General features: G+C 39.1%; 1 protein-coding gene across 1 annotated transcript in view; it reads right to left on the reverse strand.

Moving 5' to 3' along the window:
* Positions 1-9,062: 9,062 nt before the first annotated feature.
* Positions 9,063-21,502, reverse strand: part of TMEM168 (transmembrane protein 168) — a 16,271-nt gene continuing 3,831 nt past the window's right edge. The window contains exons 2-4 of the mRNA XM_010004276.1: positions 16,300-16,442; positions 14,100-14,374; positions 9,063-9,857 (exon numbers count right to left, since the gene is read on the reverse strand). Coding sequence (XP_010002578.1) covers positions 9,310-9,857; positions 14,100-14,374; positions 16,300-16,442 — 966 coding nt within the window. The 3' untranslated portion in view covers positions 9,063-9,309. The remainder of the gene's footprint in view (positions 9,858-14,099; positions 14,375-16,299; positions 16,443-21,502) is intronic.

The raw sequence follows: 21,502 nt of genomic DNA on the forward strand, positions 1-21,502 counted from the left end.
AATGGGGAAACCTAATCCCAGATAGCTTTAAATATCATGTAAATTACCTGGAGTGTTGCCAATTGAGCCTGGGCTTCCTATACCCTCCCTGAGCTCTGTAACCAGGCATCTAGTTAAATGGGAAAGTCTCTTTCCTCTCTTACCATCTCTTGTTTAGAGCACTTGTTCGGAGGTCTTGTTGAATCATACCCACAAAGTCAAGCCATCCAAAGACATGAACAGGAAAAATGCTTATGGACTCAGAGGTGCTCGTAACCCTGAGCTGGGTGGTTTGCTACACACCACCCCTGTGGACTGAAGGCTTCCAGCCAGACACAGAAGAAAACTGAGGGGGCACAGACACAGCCAGACACAGAAGAAAACTGAGGGGGCACTGGCATTTCATTGACACCTGTAGGCACTGGTGCAGAGTTCAGCCCTTGGGGCTCTGCGTACATGAAGCATAAGCACTGGAATTACCTCAGGGATCTGACCCTTGTACCTGTTCCCTGCAAACTGGTCTGATCACAGCCTTAGTGCCAAACAACAACCTTACTGCTGGTAGTGTCAACTGGGCTTCTTCCCTTCTCTTTTCCTGTTTAAAACACCATTCTAATGGTTAAACAAGATTCCAGAAATTAACATTTTATTCCAGAATGGATGTCACAGTTCCCAGCCCCAAGCTGCTTACCCATCTGCAGCTGAACTTTCAGCTGATGTTATTGACAGTTGATCAATCACATACTACCTTGCTGGTGGCTTAGGGAACTGCTTGCATCCCTTGCCTTATCCTTATATCTGGGATTTGAATCCTGGGGGGAGGAGGGGTAGCCCTGCACCTTCACACCAGGCCACAGCAGGTGGTGGCTCTGGGGCTGGGCCCCCTTTCTCCCAGGAAGAGGGCAATGGCCAGCAGGATTTCTCATGAGGGCACCCAAATGCACAAGCTTGCTGTGCAATGTGTGTGAGGCTGGCAAAAAACTCAGGTGAGGGAAGGAGCCATTCCTGTTTGCTGCAGAAACCCTATCAGAGGCTAAAAACTGGATTGGTTTTGTGTAGGTGCCAGGGTGGAAAAGTGCCGAATCCTACTGTGTTGCCTCTAAAATCCCAAGGTTTTAAAGTATGTTGCTTTTGCCCTTTAACTTTCCAGTAAATAAATCAGTGGAGTGTAGGATATTTGGAATGGCCGAAGCACCAGCATGGGTGTCCAGACTGCAGATAAAGGATGAACACCTGCTCTGACAGGAGGGCTGGGATGCTTTCCCTGCACTGCCTGTCAGCTCAGTGGTTATTCCCCAGCCCTTGAGTGGTACCGTCCTCACCATGGCTTCATCTGAGTGGGGTTTGGGGTTCATCTGATGGCTTGAATAGGAGCTCTATCTGAGCTACAGCAATCAAAGTGGGGATTTTTGGTCTGGGAAAGACAACACATAAATAAATGAAAAGTGAAAGATGGAGGAGCTGGAATGAGCTGTGAACTGACAGCTTTGTGACCAGTTTTGACTTATTTCCTTGTTGCGGTCTAAAGCTGAGTGCCTTGTAAATTCTGAAGACATCAAAACTGTAACTAAGACAACTGAAACCATGCTAGAATCACTGGAAATATGAAAAGCAGTAGCTATCTAGAAGACACAGTGAACAGGGAATAAGTTGTCTCAGTGGTATTTTTGGGTATTTGCTCCAGTTTTGACATTACAGGTCAAATCAACACACTGACACAACTGTGGGCATTTTGTGTCACACAGTGACTGTCCAGTCTGATATGGGCCTAGACATGAAAACAGTTTCAGTTTATGGTTATGGGGTATTTTACTGACTCATCTTAAAGATCCTGGGATGCTCAAATAGATCATCACCTACTACGCCTCTCACATTCAGTCAGCCATGAGGTGACACATAGTAGACATAATTTGGCAATCACTGATGAATGTGCTGGTCTCAGGGGCTGTTTTGGGTTTTGCCCACTGAGTAGACAGGAGGGCTGTGTGGTTTTTGGAGGGAGGAGTAAATAAAATGAGAGCAGCCACAGTAGGTCTGATGAGACCCCCATTCAGTCTAGCACCAACGTTTCTGAGTGGCCAGAAATGGGATGTGCCATAATGGTTCAAACAGATTGTAGCTGAAAGGAGTCCTGAACTTGAGTTACTGGCTGGGTGTTAGAGCCTGTTGTACAGCTGTCTCCTATGAGTTTGTCCTAGATCTCTTTAATCCATATAAGCATCTGCAACATCCTCTGGCAGTATTTGCAGCTTTACTCTCTATCAAGGTTATTTAGTGAAGAGCTGGCAAAAAGCATTAGTTAATGAACTAGAGTAACAGTACTCCAGCTGCAACCTGATATCTAGCATCACACGATGACCAACAAACCTTCTCTCCAGGGCATGTGCAAGCAAGAGCTGGTAGCTTATCAGTGGCAACAGGTCACTGTGCAATTCTGCAAAGCAATCTCCCAGCTGCCATCAATTCCTGTTGTTGTTTCCTCAGAACAGCCACAGGACAGCTGAAACTCAGCAATGAATTCCAGAAAAGTCAGATGATTGGGGTCTGGGTTTTTTGCTCCTTCCCAGAAATTGTCTCTAAATAATACAATTTTGTGATACACATTAGAAAATTTGGAGTATATTCCCAGGAGTCCCACACTTGCTAAGCTGAAGTCTGGCATCCCCAGCAAGACAAATTTCTTTGCCAGAACTGGAGATACATGAAGACTCAGTACATCTCTTACAAGTCTACAACAGCAAATTCTGGTGTTCATGTGCACATTTTTGTGCATGAAGTGCAGGTGGGTCCGAAGGCTGATGCCCTCTTCTCTGTGGGTGGAACCAGTCTGTCCTGGCTTGTTGAGATGGGGTGATCTCCTAGGTGCTGGCCTGGTATGCACTGTATTTGTAGATTAGGTAAGCTGTAGGTCAGTCATCCAAACTCTTCCTGGTAGTTATCTTAGTTTTAGTGTTTTTATAGGCCTATGTCAAACAAGCAGGTGTTACAAAATAGTTAACTTGCCCTAAATCAAGCAGTTCTCTGGTATACCTGGGTGTAAGACAAGCAGAATGTGGATTCTCTGAAGGGCTTCATGCTCCCCTTCCAGCCCTGCTTTTCATCCTTCAGGTACCTCATCCAGGTATGCCAATGCTGTATTCTGTCTGCATTCATCTTTAAACAATCTATTTCCATTAGTAATTCTGCATATTATAAAACTGCTTCAAATTCAGCAGGGAAGGTACATTGTTTTCTCATCCAGAGCAGCATCTGGAGTCTCACCTAGGAGTAAAAATGAAACACAGGCAGAGGTGGCTTAAGTTGTCTTAGGCATCATCCTTACCAGCAATGGCAGAAGACAGGGAATCTTCTCCAGTGCTGCAGCACATGCTTCATGCACAAACACCACTGTGGGAACATGCCTGAGGGTAAGTGACATCCACTATTGCCTCCATACTGTAAAAAACCCACTACTTGGCCAGCCATAGCTGTACAGCAGTACCTGATTTCAGACACTGTATGAAAAATATAATATTAATATTTTTTCAGAAGCCATCTTCATAGCAGTGCATTAAATGGTACCAGGACATGAGCCCAGAATGGAAACTTGCCCATCTACCCTGTCTGGATGGATTCTGAAGCCTCACTCTAGTTCTAGGTCTGTGAATCCCATTCTCATGGCCACAGCGCTGAATTTGACCTATGTGATAGTCTTTTTTTCCCTCTTGGCTTTTTATTTTCTTTTTTTCCTTCCTTTTCTTCCTTTTTTTTCCCTTTCCTTCCTGGGAAAAGAAGTAACCTTTCTCTAAGGATAAAAATCTTCATACTATTTTGCAAGGCAGAAGAAATCTTTAGGGCTTTCAGCTATATAAACTTAATTTGTGAGGTTCCCCCCCTCCACCTCTCTTAATGGATCTCCTATGCATTTATAATGTACTCAGTATCATGGTATCTAGGGACCTTATACACAATTCATAAAGCAAATGTTTTTTTGCAAGAAGTTTCTCTTCTGGCTACTGTCAATCTCTGACTCAGGCTTTTCTCTCTGATTTGCAAAGTGTCAGTTTGTACTCCTGATACAGACTGTTTTACAGTCTCCTGGCTTTGCATTTGTGGGATGGCAAAGTCGTGTTCCATAGATTTATTTTTGCAGCTGTTAGCTATAGAACTGTCTGTGATCTGGCTGCATTTCTCCATCAGCTTCAGCACTGGCATGACTCAGCCCCGGTGGTGCCTTGGGTCCATGCAGAGCAGCATGTGAGGTAAGAGTCCAGGATGTTTAGTACACCTTGAAGTGGTCATATGAACACTACATAGGGAAAGTACTTCAGTGCTGATGAGGAGCAAAGTTTTACATTTGTGTCATGACTTGTAAGCTGCTGGATGCTGCAGGCACCTGTTGGGGACAGCTTCCTACTCAGTATCCCAAAGAGTCTGCTTCACATTGTGAGGCACAGGGTGACCAGGCCTTCATGGTGGGCATCTTGTTGTGTGAGGACATTGTACTTGCTCTGGGCCTGAATGTCCAAACAGGAGCTCTAAAATACTGAGGGCCTTTATTTGATCCAGCTTCCCAGGCTCTAGTGCAATACGGTGGAAACAGAATACCTGTATTGGACTCCATAGTGCTAGTGGGCAACGTACTCAAGAGCCAATGGAGACTGGCTGAGTGCAGTGCTGGAGCAGTAGGTAATACTGATCAAAGCCTTTAGGCCTTTCTCCAAATCAATGTGCTTGAATTTTTTTTCTGTTATAAAGTATTGTGGGCCTTTTTTTAATAGTAAAGAAAATACTGGAATTCTTTATTTTCCTTCCAAAATATTACTATATCTCATCCCAGGTACTACTCAAGTGTAATCGAATACTATACTTTTCATAAGTGTGACATCTTTCCCAGTGGACAACTGCACTGCTGCACAGAAGGGTTTTCAGAAACAGGACCATTTTCAGAGACAACTGAATTTGAAAAGCTTTTTAAAATACATTATTATTCCACAGTAATACCGTAAACAAAGTATTTTCACTAGATGTACTTAGGATACACTTGTTTTCCAACACTAGTACATAACAGCACCGAAGGAGAAACATTGTTTGAGCATTCACCTGGCTGTTTGCACTAACTTCTTTCCCAGAGCACCAAAAAAGTTAACAAACAATCCTCCCACCCCCAAAACTCCAGACCCTGTGCCATGGATCTGGGCTGTACCTCAGGTTGCCTGACTCCATTCAAAGGGACTTGGCTGAGGACAAGCTGTGTTGCTCTCTAGGGTTACCTCTGAATATCAGATGGAGCAGAAAGGACCTACAGAACTTGAATAAAAAAGGAACACTGATGACAAGTTGCAAAAGTAATGGATTCCATCATGAACAGGATGGTGACAGCTTCCTTCTGCTTCATGTTCCCAGCCTTCATCTAACCCAGACAGGAACTCTCCGTTAACTTTAGTCAGACCTCACTGGAGATGAGGAGTTTGACTGAATACAAATACTCATGTAAATGAAGTCCTCAATTAAGTCTCTATAAAGTAATGTCTTAAAGCATAAATAACCTTTGTACTAGTTTGCTGACATACTGGAAAAATGACAAGGTGAAATGTGTACTAATAATTTAAGCTAATATTTCTCATTTCTATTAAATTGTTAAACTACAGATAATCCTTAAGAGTATTTTTAGCAAATTGTTGCAGTTTCTAGCAAAAAAATAAATACTCTGAAACAAGCTGTACAGAAAAAACCCATGTAATTCAAGAGGGAGCAAAGAAATTTTGGAAGTGATCAAGGCATAAACAAAAACAAGAAATGGAAATGAGCATTCAGAACAGCAAAATATATTTGAGCAATATCATAAATACACACACACAATCTATTTACAGCTCTAAAATTGGTAAGTTCCAGTAAAAATCCTCTCACAAAAAGGTATTTATAAACAAGAAATTTAACCCAGTTACACTGTTGGCTGCTGGCAACAGAGATGCTTTACAGCTATCCTAGCATTAATTATGTCTTTGCAAAACAAAGGGAAAACTTAATAAAGGTGAACAAACTGTTTCTGGGAAAAACTTGAACTGAAGGCTGGACAACAGCAATCAGATGGCATACGAAGCAAAAGGAACTGCAAATATGTAACTCTGGTAGTACAAAAATGTAGTAAAATGGCTTTTTTTCCTGCAATACTTGTTCAGAGAAAAATACTATTGTGAATTTGCAATTTAAATTCATTTTAAAGACTTGTATTTGTCTGACTTAGTGCATTTGTATGTTTCAGCAAGGCTGATACCACACACGAGGTAAATGAAACAAAAGTCAACATAAAATTACTGCCATGATATAAATTTATAGCAACATCTGTAACAAAATGTCTAAAATATACAGTACAGAGACAAGCCTTGAAAAACAAAGCTTAGATTTTTCTCCATCCAGACCATTTGCAAACACGTTACCACTAAAGAAAAACAACTTGTATGTAACTGATACCACATGTAACATTCTTTGGAATAAGATTTTAATTTCTCTTTCAAGCACTGCCCCTGTATTTCATATAGGGAACAGCAGAGGGATAACTCCTCACTGGGATTAGGAGCTCCTGCTATGTTGTCCCTCAAGCAGGTACCCAGAGCTGGGCAAAGACCACAGAGTTGTGTGAGTGCCAGGAACTGGAAAACTCCACCTCCAACTGAGGATGTGGGTCATGGTAGGCAGGACACCTTGGTATTAGTTGGTGTAGAACAGGGAATTAATACTGCTGAACTCCTGAGGCTCATCAACCCACACCTTGGGGTTCACTGTGTTTTGATATACACAAGACAGTCTCTTTGTCCAAAAAGGCCTCGTAGTATTGAATGGCTGTAAACATTTCTTTTAGATCAGTATTTTTACCATCCCTTTGTTGTTTAAAAAAATAGTAACATCAAAAGTAGGAATACCTTAGCTCATGTTAAACCTGTCTCATATTCAGAAAACGAGTTCTTAACTGAGAAAACGGAAACAATCTGCAAACATGCGATTAGTTTTGCAAATAATCTTTTTGCTATATTTTTAACTGACTCTTTATCTAAGTTGCAGAAAACTTCCAAAGATCACGCAGTTTATCTTAGAGAAAATCTATCAGTTTGATAAGGAAGCAGGAGACCATTTAATAAACAGAGGCAAATGATCAGCACCAACTGTTGCTTCTGTTCTGCCCAAAGCCAGGCCCATTGTTTCACTTTTCTTGTTCCTCTTGAGGTACAAAAACAAAGATCCAGAAGATGTCCATACAAATGTAACAGTAGCAGACACAGACTAAGATTGACTCATTATAATTAGCAGGAAGTGTTATGGTTGATACTCAAAGCTGTTCCAAAACAGAGAGCACTAACCTTGATTTTCAAATGTTCAGAGCATGACTATTAGGTACTACAGTGTTGCATTGTTAAAAGTGCTCTAGTTGGAACAGTTTATGATGCAATCAGATGAACTTTTACTGAAACAGCAGTCAAAATAATAATGACTTGAAAAACCAAATGATTGCCTTTATGCAATCTTTTTTCTCTACTCAAGGTTTGTTGACCAGGAATGGCTGAAAATTACTTCTGCAGAAGGAAGTGCTGCTGTTCTGCAATTTGACAGATGCTTGTTCAGCCTAACTTCAAGTATCCAATTTATATGCTTGAATGAGGAGCTTATGTACCCAGCCCAGGCTCCAGAAGATGACTAAGGTTATTAAACAGACATGAGGGATTTGTCTGCTTGACCTTTGGTGTATGAAAGCAAAACCAAAACAAATCTAATAGGCACAATCACAGAAAAAATAATCTTAAAACAGAGATCAAATAAGTCTTCCTTTAAAAATATTTAACTTGTAAATCCTAAAATATCACTATTTTGAAGTCGATGGGTGTAAATTACTCTGGCTATTGCAAATGTCACAATTAATCACACATTTTATTTTTAGGAGTTAGTAATGATACTGGTGTTAGCAGATTCTCTAACTTAGCTGGCTAAAAAACACAACTAGAATCAGAAAAAACCTTGATGGCAAAGAATTAAGGAGCTCCTAAATTATTTTAATGTATTAAAAAAAAAAATTAAAAAAATTATTTGATACAAATGCCTGTTTTTATTAAAATACTGATGGAAACTGAAAAAAAGTAAACACTAGGTCTACTTGATTGCACACACCTATGCATAAAGCCCACAACAAAGTGTACTGCCTTAGCTGCTTAGTTGTTTCATTCCTTATTTTCTGCACCAGAAAGCTATGCAGCTTCTCTGACTGAAGAGGAAAGGCTGGGGTAGGAGTGCCATCCGGCTCTGTAAGTGCAAGAATTAAGATTAGGACCTTGTGGCTGGGAGATCAGCGTTGAGGAATACTCAGGATTCATCCTAAGGACAGGACTCTGTTCTTTCTGACAAACTATGCTTGTGGTTTCAATAATGAACTTATTGGTCTTATCCTGTACTCTGAATTTTACAGAATTAAGGTCTTAGGCACAGCAAAGTCATAAGACAAGCATGGAAGCAAGGCAACACTTGTACTTCCATCTTTTATCTATGGAGTATTTTCTTTGTTAAATTCCTTGGGTTTTGTTTTGTTTTTTTCTTCAGGGTAGTTTTTCAAAACACAAAACAAACCAAAAAACCCCCAAAAACCCACCTGCAAGATACAGATTTTTTAAAGTAATCCTGAAAGTTTTAAAAAATGCACTCCAGAAAATGTAGTCCAAGCAGCACCAGAACATTAGAGCATTGCCTGATTTCCTTGTTTCCTGTGGCAAATTTCTGCTGGTGGAAGTGGAGAACTGAAGCAGGTGCTGAACATGTAAAAGGAACTAAAACTAAAGATTCTTGGTAGCTACTTACATACAATGGCTATTCATTCTTTTTTTTAAACTCATTGCTGTTTGATAATACCCCTAACACCACCAAATCATTTCAAGGACATATATAAATTGATTGGAATATTAGCTTGGTTCTTGTCTGGTATTTGAACTTACAGTGGACATAAATGACAAATAAGCATGCTAGGACATTCACAGAAATTGCTGTCCATCAAACTGGTGACTCTGAACGAAGGCTGCTTAAAGTAATATATATGAACATGCAAACTGTCTTCAAAATGCATGGTCATATTCAAATAGTCCCTAATGTACATACAGACCAGTAAAAAACCTCAAATACCCTACTCCTACCCTTTTCTGTTTAAGATTGCAGTTTCTAACTGTTGCATATACTTTAGCTGCTCAAAGAGCTCAATAAAGTGAATGTGGCAATTATTTTTTTTTAGAGAAAAATAGTCATATAAAAAGTTTTAAGTACAGTAAAGTGAGAAAGTTCCCAGAGCTCTCACTTCATTTCCTCTTTGGTTCCTAATTAGGATTTGACGAGTTTGAAGCCCTGTCCTGTGTCCAGCACTGTGGGAAGAAACCAACTCATTTTCAATCTTCTCAAGCACCTAAAGCACGCTTTACAGACCCAGAACAGATTGAGACCACAAAACCAGTTTGCCAAATGTACTAAGGGATAGGTGATACGTGGGAAGTAGATCATCCAGTGTTTGGCAACATCGCTTCCTGTTGGCAAATGCAAAGTGTAGTCACTCCAGCGTTTTGACACCCCATAGGCCGCTTTCACTGTACGTCCCTTTTCGGACCAGCTGATGTTGCTGTCAGGGTTACAGTTGTACTCAACCCATTGCCTGGTGAAATCACCAAGTTGTGGAGGGTCGGCTTCCTCAATGTCTACAATCCTGGCCATTTCTGCTCCTTGCACGGCAACGTACTGGTCATTCACTTTTCTTACTTCTCTGACCCAAGGCTGAGAGTTCTCACAGTCTAAAACGATGATGAGTCGAGAACAAAAAGTGCCGTTCTTTTCTCTCCACCACTCCAGGAGTGTGTCAAGTCGTAAAGCATCACCTCCTGCAAGAAGGGAAAAATATGTAAGATTAGCAAGAAGAAACAGAAATCTCTGCAGAATTTTGAATGCGGGTTCCAAGAATCCCTTATTTTAGCAACCTGGACAGATAGAACTGAAGTTTTCAACTGAGCAGCCCTGCTTATAGATGGTGCAGAGCTCCAGAGAGCTATTAACTGATTCCAGCTGACTTGCTGTGGCAGTTGAGGCCATTAACTTGATTGAAAAAAGAAAAAATAATATCCCTCACAGAGTGAAAAAAATTACAGCCTGTTAATGAAATCTGGAAATAGCTAAAACAGAGTTTATTTTGTATTACATTCTTATTAATCTGAAGAGGAAAAAGGACTCTTTTTAATATGGTTTTATTTTCAAAAAGACTCCTCTTTCAAGGAAAAGAGAGGACATTTGAACACAACACATGATAACAGTTTCAAAGCACAATGAGAAAGACACCTCCAGGCACCACCACTGCTTTGGCTTGAAAAATTCATGTGACCAGAAATGGAGCGATTCGCTCTGCAAAGTTGTCTTCAGAGCGTCAAGACTAAAACTGGTATGGACTTATGACTCCATAAAACAAAAATCTCAAGGGAACTTTTCCATAACGATTATTTCCAATCAGCTCAGAAAAAACTTGCAGCTGGAGCATCCAATTTTTCATGCTCCATTTCAGCTTGTGCTCCAATGATACTTTGAAAGACCAGGTTGAAATTAAATAAAGTTACAATGGGGAGTTCTGCTGCTTAAAGAGTAATGGATACTGCAGGATCTATGCAGCTTTGAAAAGCAGACTGCTTACTCAAGTACCTAAGGAAAACATCTTGCAAACAAGTGACTAAATCTCAGTTGGTTACACCATGGCTGATCTAGAAAGAACTGATCTAGCTAGGTGTTGGCAAGTTAGAGTTAGGATACAGTTTTACACCAAAGCTACCCTAACTTAACAATGTCAACTTTTTTTTTTTTTTTTTTTAAAAAAAGACAACTTTATGAAGAAAGGCAGAAAATAACTGCATTTTAAATCCATAGTGATTTTCACTGGGGATATAATTGCATTTAGAGGTGTTTACAATCTTATTAGTAGAAATTTAACTACACACATTCATCTCAAACAGAAAAGGTGCATATTTCAGCAGTCACATTTCTACCTGTAAGGGGTGAAAAAAAACACTTGGAGTTAATAGCTCAGAGTTAAAGCTTTAAGCATGCTATCACAGTGAAAGTAAAAGCAAAACTACAGGGCTACAACTTTCTCCAAAAAAATGCAAACCTGGAAAATTTAGTACCAAAGAAAATCTTAATATACCAACCTACAGTCTTGGTACATGATCCCCAAATTGCTGTGGTTATTTACAGCAGATACTTGTATAGATGCAGTTTCCCTTTTCCAGGTAAGCCTTATGTATCAATTAGCAGTAAATATTTAGTTATTTGTTCACATTTTAAAAGCTTATAAGTAATCTTTATCTAGTGAAACTATGCAGGAGTGCAGGTCATTTCAAAACAGTACTGGAGAGAACTGCCCAAAGTAAACCATCTCATTCTTCATACACACATGAACACGTGCTTAGCTTCTAACCCTACTGACCTCAAACACACATGGACTTATTAGGCAGCAAGCTGTGGAAGAAATCTATGCATCTGGCAACATCTGGCTCTCTGGGAGGTTCTGGAGGCAGCTCAGCCAACAATTCCAGCAACAGAGACAAAGCTTCATTAGCCCAGCTTTTGCCTTTGCCATCGCTCAGAGAACATGACCTCCCAGGTCCTCTGACTGCTCATGCTTCATGCATGACTAGTGAACAGTTCCTCTCATACACCACTGTGTTACATCTCAGCTTCCAACAACTCGGAAACATCATCAGCAAACTAATAAATCCAGTAAGTATCCTTTTAAAGTTACCATTGCAAAGCAAAGCCTGCCCTGTTACTGCTGTGCCCCTGCATAAGTCAGCAACGAGACACTACTGTTCTGTTAGATCCAAATGCTCATTGTTGCCATCTCTCTTCATCCTCTCCAGAGGCTGGACGGCATTACATGTTACTGGAGCTGATGACCAAGTGTTCCATCTGTCATGAAACGACACTGTCTAATACATGCAGGACAATTACAGATTCAAACAGCCTTCACCTTTTCAGATAATACTTCAAATTACATTCAGGGGCAATGCTATCTGGAAGAAGTATCAGCTTCCACTCCAGGATTTATCTAAAATTAATCACAAAAAAAGTATGTGAGACATGTCACAGCTGCCTGTTCCTCTTCTTTTGGTGACTGTGCATATCTCCAGGCAGAATACTAAGTTGTGGTGGTGGTGGGTAGAGAATTGAAAAGAAACTTTGAACACCACTGCATTTACACACTGCATCTTTTACCACATCTTTTTATTGTAACAGATACCTTGGCCCTTATTCTAAAAGTGAAGAGAAGAGTTTAATTTAGGCTACAGCTACCTGCACAAGTGTAGAGAGACCTGCGCTCCCCTCTCACACTCCAGGCTGGCCAGACATAAAGCCAGGGCTGGGCTGGAAGCTATCTAATTTTTGCAGTTAGTTACATACAGGCTAGGAAGCTGCCCATGTCCGTTCTGCCAGCTGGAGCACAGGTGGGAGGCAGAGTTTCCCCTCCTAGCTTGTTCCATGCAAAGTGTGGACACACTTGACTACTGCATGGGGCGGCAGTTGCTCTCCTGAATAAGACCACCCTATTCCTGGAGAAGTCATTCAGCCACTCTGGTGTAGGCTCTTGTGCTAAGCTCTCAGTACGGCTGTGGCTTTTTATAATTGCAGATGCAGGTGAAGCCTTTGAGAAAAAATGTGCTGCCCTTCAGCAGGTCTAATGGTTGAAGTACAGGGTTGCACCAGAGCAGGTATATGGCCTCCAGATGTAAACCAACCTGTGTCTGAATACTCAGCATGACCATACAACAAAGCTCAACTCTATCAACAATACCCAAGAGCAGATGCCCCTGGAGAGAGGCTGCTGACCAACAGCCAGGAACTCACAGGCAGAGCACTCACCTGTGACAGTGAATTATGCCCCAGGAAGAAAAAAAAAGCTGCAAATTTTCAACATATTTACTGTAAGATTCACTTTTTGCACACACCAACCTCAGAAGCCCAGTTCCACACAGCAGGAGAGTAAGGCTAAATGTACCAATAATTTGGGAACTTTGGCAGGTTTACCAACAATTTTTATACAGTTGAGATACGAAGAGATCAAAAACAGTCTAGGAAAGGGGGAAATGCAGAGGTCTGTGCCAAGCATATGACTAAGCATTAAACAGCCCTTTATTATAGGGGTTTGTGCACGCACAATGGCTCCCAAACTCAAGGATGTCACCAAACTGTACCTGTTTCCATGATACAAGGTTTGCTATATATTTGAAGAACTGCTCTTCTAGCATGGATTGTATAGCTGCCTCCTCTTTACTTTATTAATTCTGTATTTTACAAAAAACAGAGCACATCTTAATGACATGCATGCAGTCCTTCACGACAGCCTAGCTGACACAGTGACACAAAAGACTATAATTCACTCAGAAGTAGGTGTGCTGGCTCTGCCATGTCCTGGGAATGAGAAGATTTATGCTTGTTCATTACAGGGAACAAATATTCCTCAAAATACAATTGAAATATGTCTTCAGAGCACTTTACTTTTCAGGTTAAAAAACCCCACACACTTCAAAGTTACCTTGTTGAATCGCAAGAGGAATAAGAAATCATGCTTCAAATTCGAAGCGTACACCTGGGGTCAACAGTATTTAGATAATTTTGAGAACACCTAAAAGAATTATTAGCTGCAAAAGTATTTTTGTCAAAGTGACTAGATACCAAAAATGACACAAGTTTATCCAGTAACATACCCGACTGTCTACAGAGCCAGGTAAGAAAAGATCTGCTTCTTTAGATCAAGTTAACTCATACATAAGGGACTTCTGCATGTCTCCATTCTCTCCACTAGCAGAGGCAGTCACCCTGCAACCTTGCCCGTTTTGATGATTCTTTGTGGCCTCTGAATCTTCTAATAACTGTGTTCCTGTCTTCCTTCCCTGCCAAGGAGCTTGTATGAACCTGCTATCCAAAGACTGGTGGCTCTGTCTCATCCTAGACTATCAAGACAATAAATGTCACCAGAACATCCAAGATATGCAATACACTCTGATTTTTTAAAATAAAGAATTAATTTATTTGGAAAGTATATAAATATCAAAACTGTTAAACAAAACAAAAAGAATAGTTACCTGCCAGTGCCCATTCGCCAGTGCCATGTGAGTGACCACTGTAATATAAAATGTAAGTATCATGTCTGGGTCCATCTGCTGTCCGAAGTTCAAGAAAAGATTTGATCTTGGAGTGAAGGGTATCAAAGGTCAGTCCACTTGTAGAGTAATCGCAACCATACGTCTCAATCATGTGATATGCAAAAAACCTTTGGATGGCATTAAGCATGCCTGTAGACCTCAGGTTTAACTCCTGTACATGCTCAGGTGGAAGAAGGGTTGGTTGGCCATCAGGGCTAAAGAAAAGAAAAACAGCTATTACTACGTTTTATAATTATTTCATGCTTAGTGGACTTCTAGCAACTGGTAATTTTTTTTTACCCTGTGCATATTTTTTCTGCTATGAAGTGTCATTATTCTAAATTCAAATTTACTTGAAATGCAAAGTTTATAAATAATCCAAAATACTGTATTTGAGTGAGGGACCACTATCTCCCCCTCCCTCTGCCACACTTCTTCACTTCAAAGCATAGTCCTTACTCAGCCCCATGCTATTCCTGCAAAGGGAGGGAGGAGAGAGGGGCAGGTGAAGAAGCACACTTTTTAAGTCTACGTAGCTGTCCATTAATCATGTCAATAAGAGATTTGGTCTTGCAAAACACCCAGTTATGGGAGCATTCTTCAGGATGTATTTTTTCTGAAAAAAGAAATGTATTCATCACTCCTGAGCCAACGTAATAATGATAATGATAAGGATTATGGCTGATGAATTGGCCTGATTTACACTCAGTTACAGACACGGAGAGGTTTTGTGGGTGAAAACGTAGGTAATCTTACTCAACTAATACCAAATAAGGCTTCTGTTATACATATATATATAAATGCATACACGTATATATGTATGTATTCTTCATGTATTTCGTTTGCAAGTCAGTGTGTAAAGCTACCTGGTTTCTTCATTTGTCTACTAATTAAATGTGCACCTCCTCCTCACCTCCCTTGGGCCTTCAGGAAGGCTAATGTTCCACTGCTACAGTTCTCTTGAATACATCATTGTTACCATGTCTGTCTCAGCAAGTGAAGGAACAGCCAAGCTTTGTTAGTAAGGAAGCTTAATTCTGACAGGTCCTAAACAGTTGCCTGAGAGTATCTCATTCACTCCAAATTAAGAGAGAACTGCCAGAGCCAGAATAATTTAATACAATGAAAGAATTAAATTGTTGCCATGGAAACAAAAATAATTTATTTCTATTGTAATGTAAATATGGACTTTTTTTTTCTAATCATAGCATGGTTTGTTAATTCCTAACAATAACTGACTACATGGATTCTTTTAGAAGAATGTACAGCTGAAGACTATAGATGAGAAGTTAATAAAATTTGTTTTTACAGTATTTTACACTATTTAAGATACAGTGATCTAACATCAGCACACTACCTTTTGTTGCTTTGCCCATTAGTTGTTTTCCCCATCCACTGAATCCACTACATGTCCAGCAAGCTGGGCAGTTCTCATAAAATGGACAGCTCTATTTTTAAGCCTCTCTTCTCAACTCACTACTCGGTTTTTCTCATAACTCAGAGAACTTAAAAAGTTTTTTGTTTCCATTTAAAAAAATGTCTACACACCATTTTAATTATACGGCTAAAGTAGCATCTGCAAGTTTAAAGCTTTTAAGAAAAACACACAAATGGACAAATAATAAACATACAGTCCTTCCACCTTGAAGCATTTCTCATCTGGTAACATTTATAATGGAACAAAAAATCAGCTGTAAATTAACAGTACCAATAGCTGAAATGTAGTCCACTCCCAAATCTAATTTCAATGTCCTTCAAATGTAAACATCTCTTTTAATAGACTTCAAAACTGTTTTGAACAGATCTGTTTGGTTTATTAAATACTCTCACACAAAATATCTGCATTCAGTCAAATGCCCCAATCCTCCTTCGCATGAGATACCAAATGTGGAACCTGCCTACACATGACTGGTGCATAAAGCATTCATTGGCTTTCTAAAACCAAATTAAATATATATAAAAAAGTGGAGTTGGAGTTACTCATTCCTTCTGGAAGCTGAGGAAAAGGAAAAATCCAAAATCTGTCTATTATTTAAATTTGTATTCAATTATTGAACAGTACAAGCAAGAGCACCACATTGTCTCTACAAGCTAACAGGACACTTCCGGTGCCTTAAGCTGAAATACATGGTAACTATACCTGCAAAAATTGGTGGGAATCACAACAGCATACCCAACACACGTTCCTCCCAAGCAGTTTCCCAGCTCATGGAACAGTCCATGAGCCATCGACTCCAGAGGTAAAACGATGAGAAACACACTCATGAAGATCCCATTGGTTGGCTAAAAAGAAAATAGGGAGATAGAGGTATTGCATGAAAAATCCCTCCTATCTGTTGATTATAGTGTTATGAATAATTCCCTGTGTTTGGTCAAACATAACCCGGTCCTGCAACATGCAAGTTATTATATGTAATATGTCGGGTTTTCTTCCTCATATTACATTGTGAAGTACTCCAAAGACAAATGAAAGGCATAGGAGAAGGTAGCTGATAAGCAGGGATCACTCTTCTGAAAGGAATGCATTTGAAAACATTGACAGCACAGAACTTGGGTTTAAAAGCCCTGATCATAGCTTAGCTTTACCCATTTAAGCAGGAAAACCAAATGCCACAAAATTATTGATGTGCATAAAATAAATAGATTGGTAAATATCTGCACAATCAGGCTTTAATCAGTAAAGTGCACCAGAAAATATTATGTATCTAGCATCAGATGACAGCATACTATACAGCATCATTAAAAATATAGACTTAAAGATTCCTGCTTTTTAATGCCAAAAGCTTTCAAAATATTCTTTGTGAAATACTGTGTATCACACAAAAGATGACTTGTGTAAACATTTATGAACATGAGTGCAATTAAAAAGACAATTCTTTATCAGCTACATATATATCAGATGTTCTTTCTCATCTGAATACATAGATGATTTCTGTAAAAAAAAAAAAAGAAGGTTCAAAAGTTAAGTCTCAACCACTACTGCTAGTAAAATAAAAACAGACTTCTGAAATGCCAGCTGGCAGTGAGAGGCAGAGCAGATACAGATTAATTTTAATTATTTTTAAATGACGTGAGTGGGTTTAATGAGGCATTACATGCTTTAGAAAAGTTAGAAACAGTATTATAACATATAATTAACTAAGAAATTTAATATCCGTGGTGCAGTTATTAAATACTGAAGTTTGTTATACAGCAAAGGAAATAAAGTAATAGCTACAGATTTCTGTCTTCTGAAGAGCCTTGTGGCCTTTGATCATATCTGTGTTTTAGTTGCCTTCTTTGCACAAATCTACAATGTAAATGTTTTTTAAAAATTTGGATACAGCATTATTGTTTAACACTCGGTGAACTGATGTGGTCATTCAGCTCAACACACAAAGCTATTAATAATTTGGAAAATAAATTATACTGAAAGAAATGACACCTAAACCAACTCAGTTCTCATCAGCATGTGGCACTAACTCAACTATGTACAGTTTTTAAGCATACCAATATACATGACTTAGTATGAAAGAACAGCTTTCCCCTTCTACTGTTCTTCCTGCCCAAAGGAAGAATACCATTTGCCACCTGTCCCGGATTTCAAGTGTCCCATCATACTTCTGATGGAAGTATCTCACCTATGTGTCCTGGAAATGGTGACAGCAATGCTTCTAACCACAAATAAACACCAGAAGCTGATATTAACTGGTAAGTAACTGACAAATGAAAAGTTTATTTATTTAACTTCTAGCTCTCAAGGACGTGAGGATATGACTTTGAGCAGACATTGATTCATGTTACAGAACAACCACGGAGAGCTTCCCCTTACCCACAGCCCTGCACACCTTTCACGGGAGTGCCATTAATATTTCTCTGACTTGCTAACATTCAAGCTACAAAACTGGTTTGGATCTAACAACTCCATCAACAGGTGGTAATGCTAGTGTTTATAATGCAATCTGATTTCATGTGATACAATGTAACTTGATGCTTTGGTGCTAATAATTTGAATAGACAAGGAGCAATGTGTGCCTATGAAGCACATACATTTTAGGAGATTCAAAGTCCCTTTTATGCACATCATTTTTTAAAGCTATCTCAGGAGATACACTGCATGCTCCCAGATATATTCCTTTCCTTGTCCCATTCTCACCTACACTCTAGAGGGTCAGGATCAATGAGTGAACAAACAGATGGAATGTATTTAAGACAAGTGCAGAGAAGCATTCACATAGTGATTGTTAAGTTTTGTGTCAGATAATAAGGATTTTCAGAATAATACTCCCAAATTTATACAATTAACAATTACCTGAAATCACCAGAAGACAGAAAAACTTAAACCTCTGTAACAATTATGGTGAAACCTCAACTTGTTTTGTTGTCAGTAACAAGAAAAAAAAATCCTGTAACTAAGACGAAATAGTTTTTGTGTGGTAAGTATCAGCAGAAAGTGCTGATTTTTGTTGCTCAGTTTCCCAAATCCACTCTGGAAAGGAAAAGGACTCAGAGCAGAACCAATAAAAACTTACAAAGATTTGGTTAGGTTTCGCTTTACAAACCTTTGGTAAAATAGAAGACTTTGATGAAATAGTGGAGCTCCCCAGCTAAATTAGTTTCAAATTTTGGAGACTTATTTTTGCAACTGTAGATACCAGAAGAAAAATTTGTTTTCAGTTACAAAAAGAATGAAAACTTGGATTCTGCAGAAACTGAAGGGCTTGTCTGGAAAAAGCTTCCTGTTCATGATCAGCTAGTTAGAGGACTCTCTGAACCTTGGAAAGGCTGAATGCATGGACTGGCAAGTATTATCATAATTTTTATGACAAGCTCAGCTTTTCCACCATGTATCAATATGGCTTACATAAACATGACTTTTCTTGGAACTTGACAGAGCAAACTGCTCTTACATCACAGCAGTGTTTTGATCACAGTGGAACATATTACAAAATCAAAATCACATTTGCCCATAAAACCTACAGCAATTGCAATATCCCAAATAATGCTATTATATTATTACTTTACATGAATTTTATTGTACAAGTTTTCTTACAACGTGCTACATTGTTCTATAGTCCCTGCATTTCCCCAATCCCCTAAACACTTGCAAGTTATTAAGCCTACAGTTTTCTGCAATAACACAACTTGAGATTATCATAAAGATTAATAGTTTTTACCAAACTTCTAATTGAGTCTGACTTCTAAAAAAAATTCTACATTTAATTGTTTAAAGTACTCCTACTAATATGAAGATACTGGCAAGAAAATTCACAAATACTTGTGAGATAAGGATCTACACAGAAACTGTAAGGATCATCGCAGTGATCCATCTTGCTCTCTATCCTGCCTTGAGTTTGTATCAAATATTAAACAGAAATGGGAAATATGCTCTATAGTGTCATGAATCAACTCAGCTCCATCTGAACTTTCAACTAAGTCTTCATTAAGTGGCCATCTTGTGCTATGGAGTAGGAAAACATTGTCAGTATGGATATTTTACATTTATTGCCATCCATCTAATGTGAGGATGCTGGTACTTGCTCACAGTACTTTTTCAGCAGTTTTGATACAGAACAGATGTATCACTAACAAATATAAAAATTATTTATGATGTTTAGAGCAGGTATACATTAAGATAACAGAATATTTTAATTTATTGCTGGTGGCATTTTAAAATAGCTGAACTATAAGAACTTGGAATAGGAAAAAATAATAAATAATTTAGTGATTACTTTAAATCTGAAGATAGGTCCCTCTTTTAAGATAACAGCTATGATGCCAGGTGGACTGTCAGTGCTTTACTAAATCTGAAAGACATTGATGACTGGTCCTTAATGGAGCAGATGGTCACGCATGCATAGTCAGAGTCAGAAAGGGATTTTGTTCCCTCATCTGTTCAACCCACTGTCATTCTGTTTTCAACTGCACTGGCAATCTCAGCCTGCAGTACATCTCTGCACTTGAAGTGCCCATTGATTCCAGACAGACTGCTCAAAAAGCACACGGAAGACAGAGACTATCTCAGCAATCCCACTGAAAATATGAGAAGCCATTTTATCTCTCTTTTTTTCCCTTTGGCTGTGTTCTTCTAAATGAGTATTTAGGAAGTACAGTGTGTTCTCATTTCAAATAATACAGAAAAGCTAGAACAAAAAATAAAAATAAATTCTTGCCTCCAATGACTGAAATGACAGACAATAAAAGATGGGCGAGATTCACTAGTAGTATTATCTGTCCACTTTCTTTAGCTTTTCAAGAGATTTCAACTAAGATGATCACAGAAACACTGAATGATTGGGGCTGGAAGGGGCCTCTGGAGGTCATCTGGTCCAGCACCCTTGTCCAGCAAGGCCACCTAGAGCAGCCTGCTCAGGGTTGTACATAGCAGACCAACAACTAAAGAGGTTTACAAAGATGTTTTTGTGTATTTATAAGCAAAAATTTTGCCCTGCTTTCCATCATCCAGGTTGAATTTTTACTTATTTTTATATATATCCATATATACACACACGCTTAAGTAAATACAAAATAAAAGGTTCAGCTTAGCTACCCTGCAGTGACTCTGACAAAAGAAAGAAGTATACACTCCATAATGGAGAAGGCTCAGGAGAAAAAGGATAATGTGATAATTAATCTACAAATATTCGATGGATAGCTTATTATATTACAGCTAAAAAGAAGCTTAAAGACAAAATTTATAGTTAAAATGTAGACCAAGTATCAGAGGAAACTGTTGCAACAAATTCTTGAATGAAAAAATAGTCTCTAGAGAACAATAAATAATCCATTACTTCTGACTGTTAAAACTGCCCTGGGAAAATCTATACAGCAGTCTGGAAAAAAATAGTTGTCCCAGTCAATGGCAGACAGATTTAATGTGTTGTATTTCACATCCCTGACTTCTCTCTTAACTGCAGAAAAGCCTGTGCTTTTGTCTACATGCACTTGTCTCAGCAAAACCAGAAGTGGTTGTCAATTTAAAAGCATGCTAAATGGATTTCTGATTTTTTTTAATATAAACATTTGAATACTGAAAGTAATGAGAGTTTGACAGCAAGCTTAAACCAAAAATCACGTTCTTTAGACTAACAATGAATACTTTATTTCTCTTGTTACCAGATTCCCTTCATGACCTAGAGCCTCTGGAAGTGGTGGCATCAGCAGCAAGGTGTGCTGGATGTGAGCAGGTTGCCTGCCATGGCACTCGGGACATGACTGGAGGGGCAGAGAGCCAAGGAGGGCTGAGCACCAAGGAAGAGGGGAAGGGAGGCAGCAAAAATCAGAACAGTGCGTGATTTAGAGAATAAATTATGAGCTGTGAGCAAGCAGGATTGAGGATCCAGGTTAAGAGATGACAAAACAGT

This window comes from Chaetura pelagica, unplaced genomic scaffold (genome assembly GCF_000747805.2).
Source record: "Chaetura pelagica isolate M959 unplaced genomic scaffold, ChaPel_1.0 scaffold68, whole genome shotgun sequence".
Taxonomy (NCBI): domain Eukaryota; kingdom Metazoa; phylum Chordata; class Aves; order Apodiformes; family Apodidae; genus Chaetura; species Chaetura pelagica.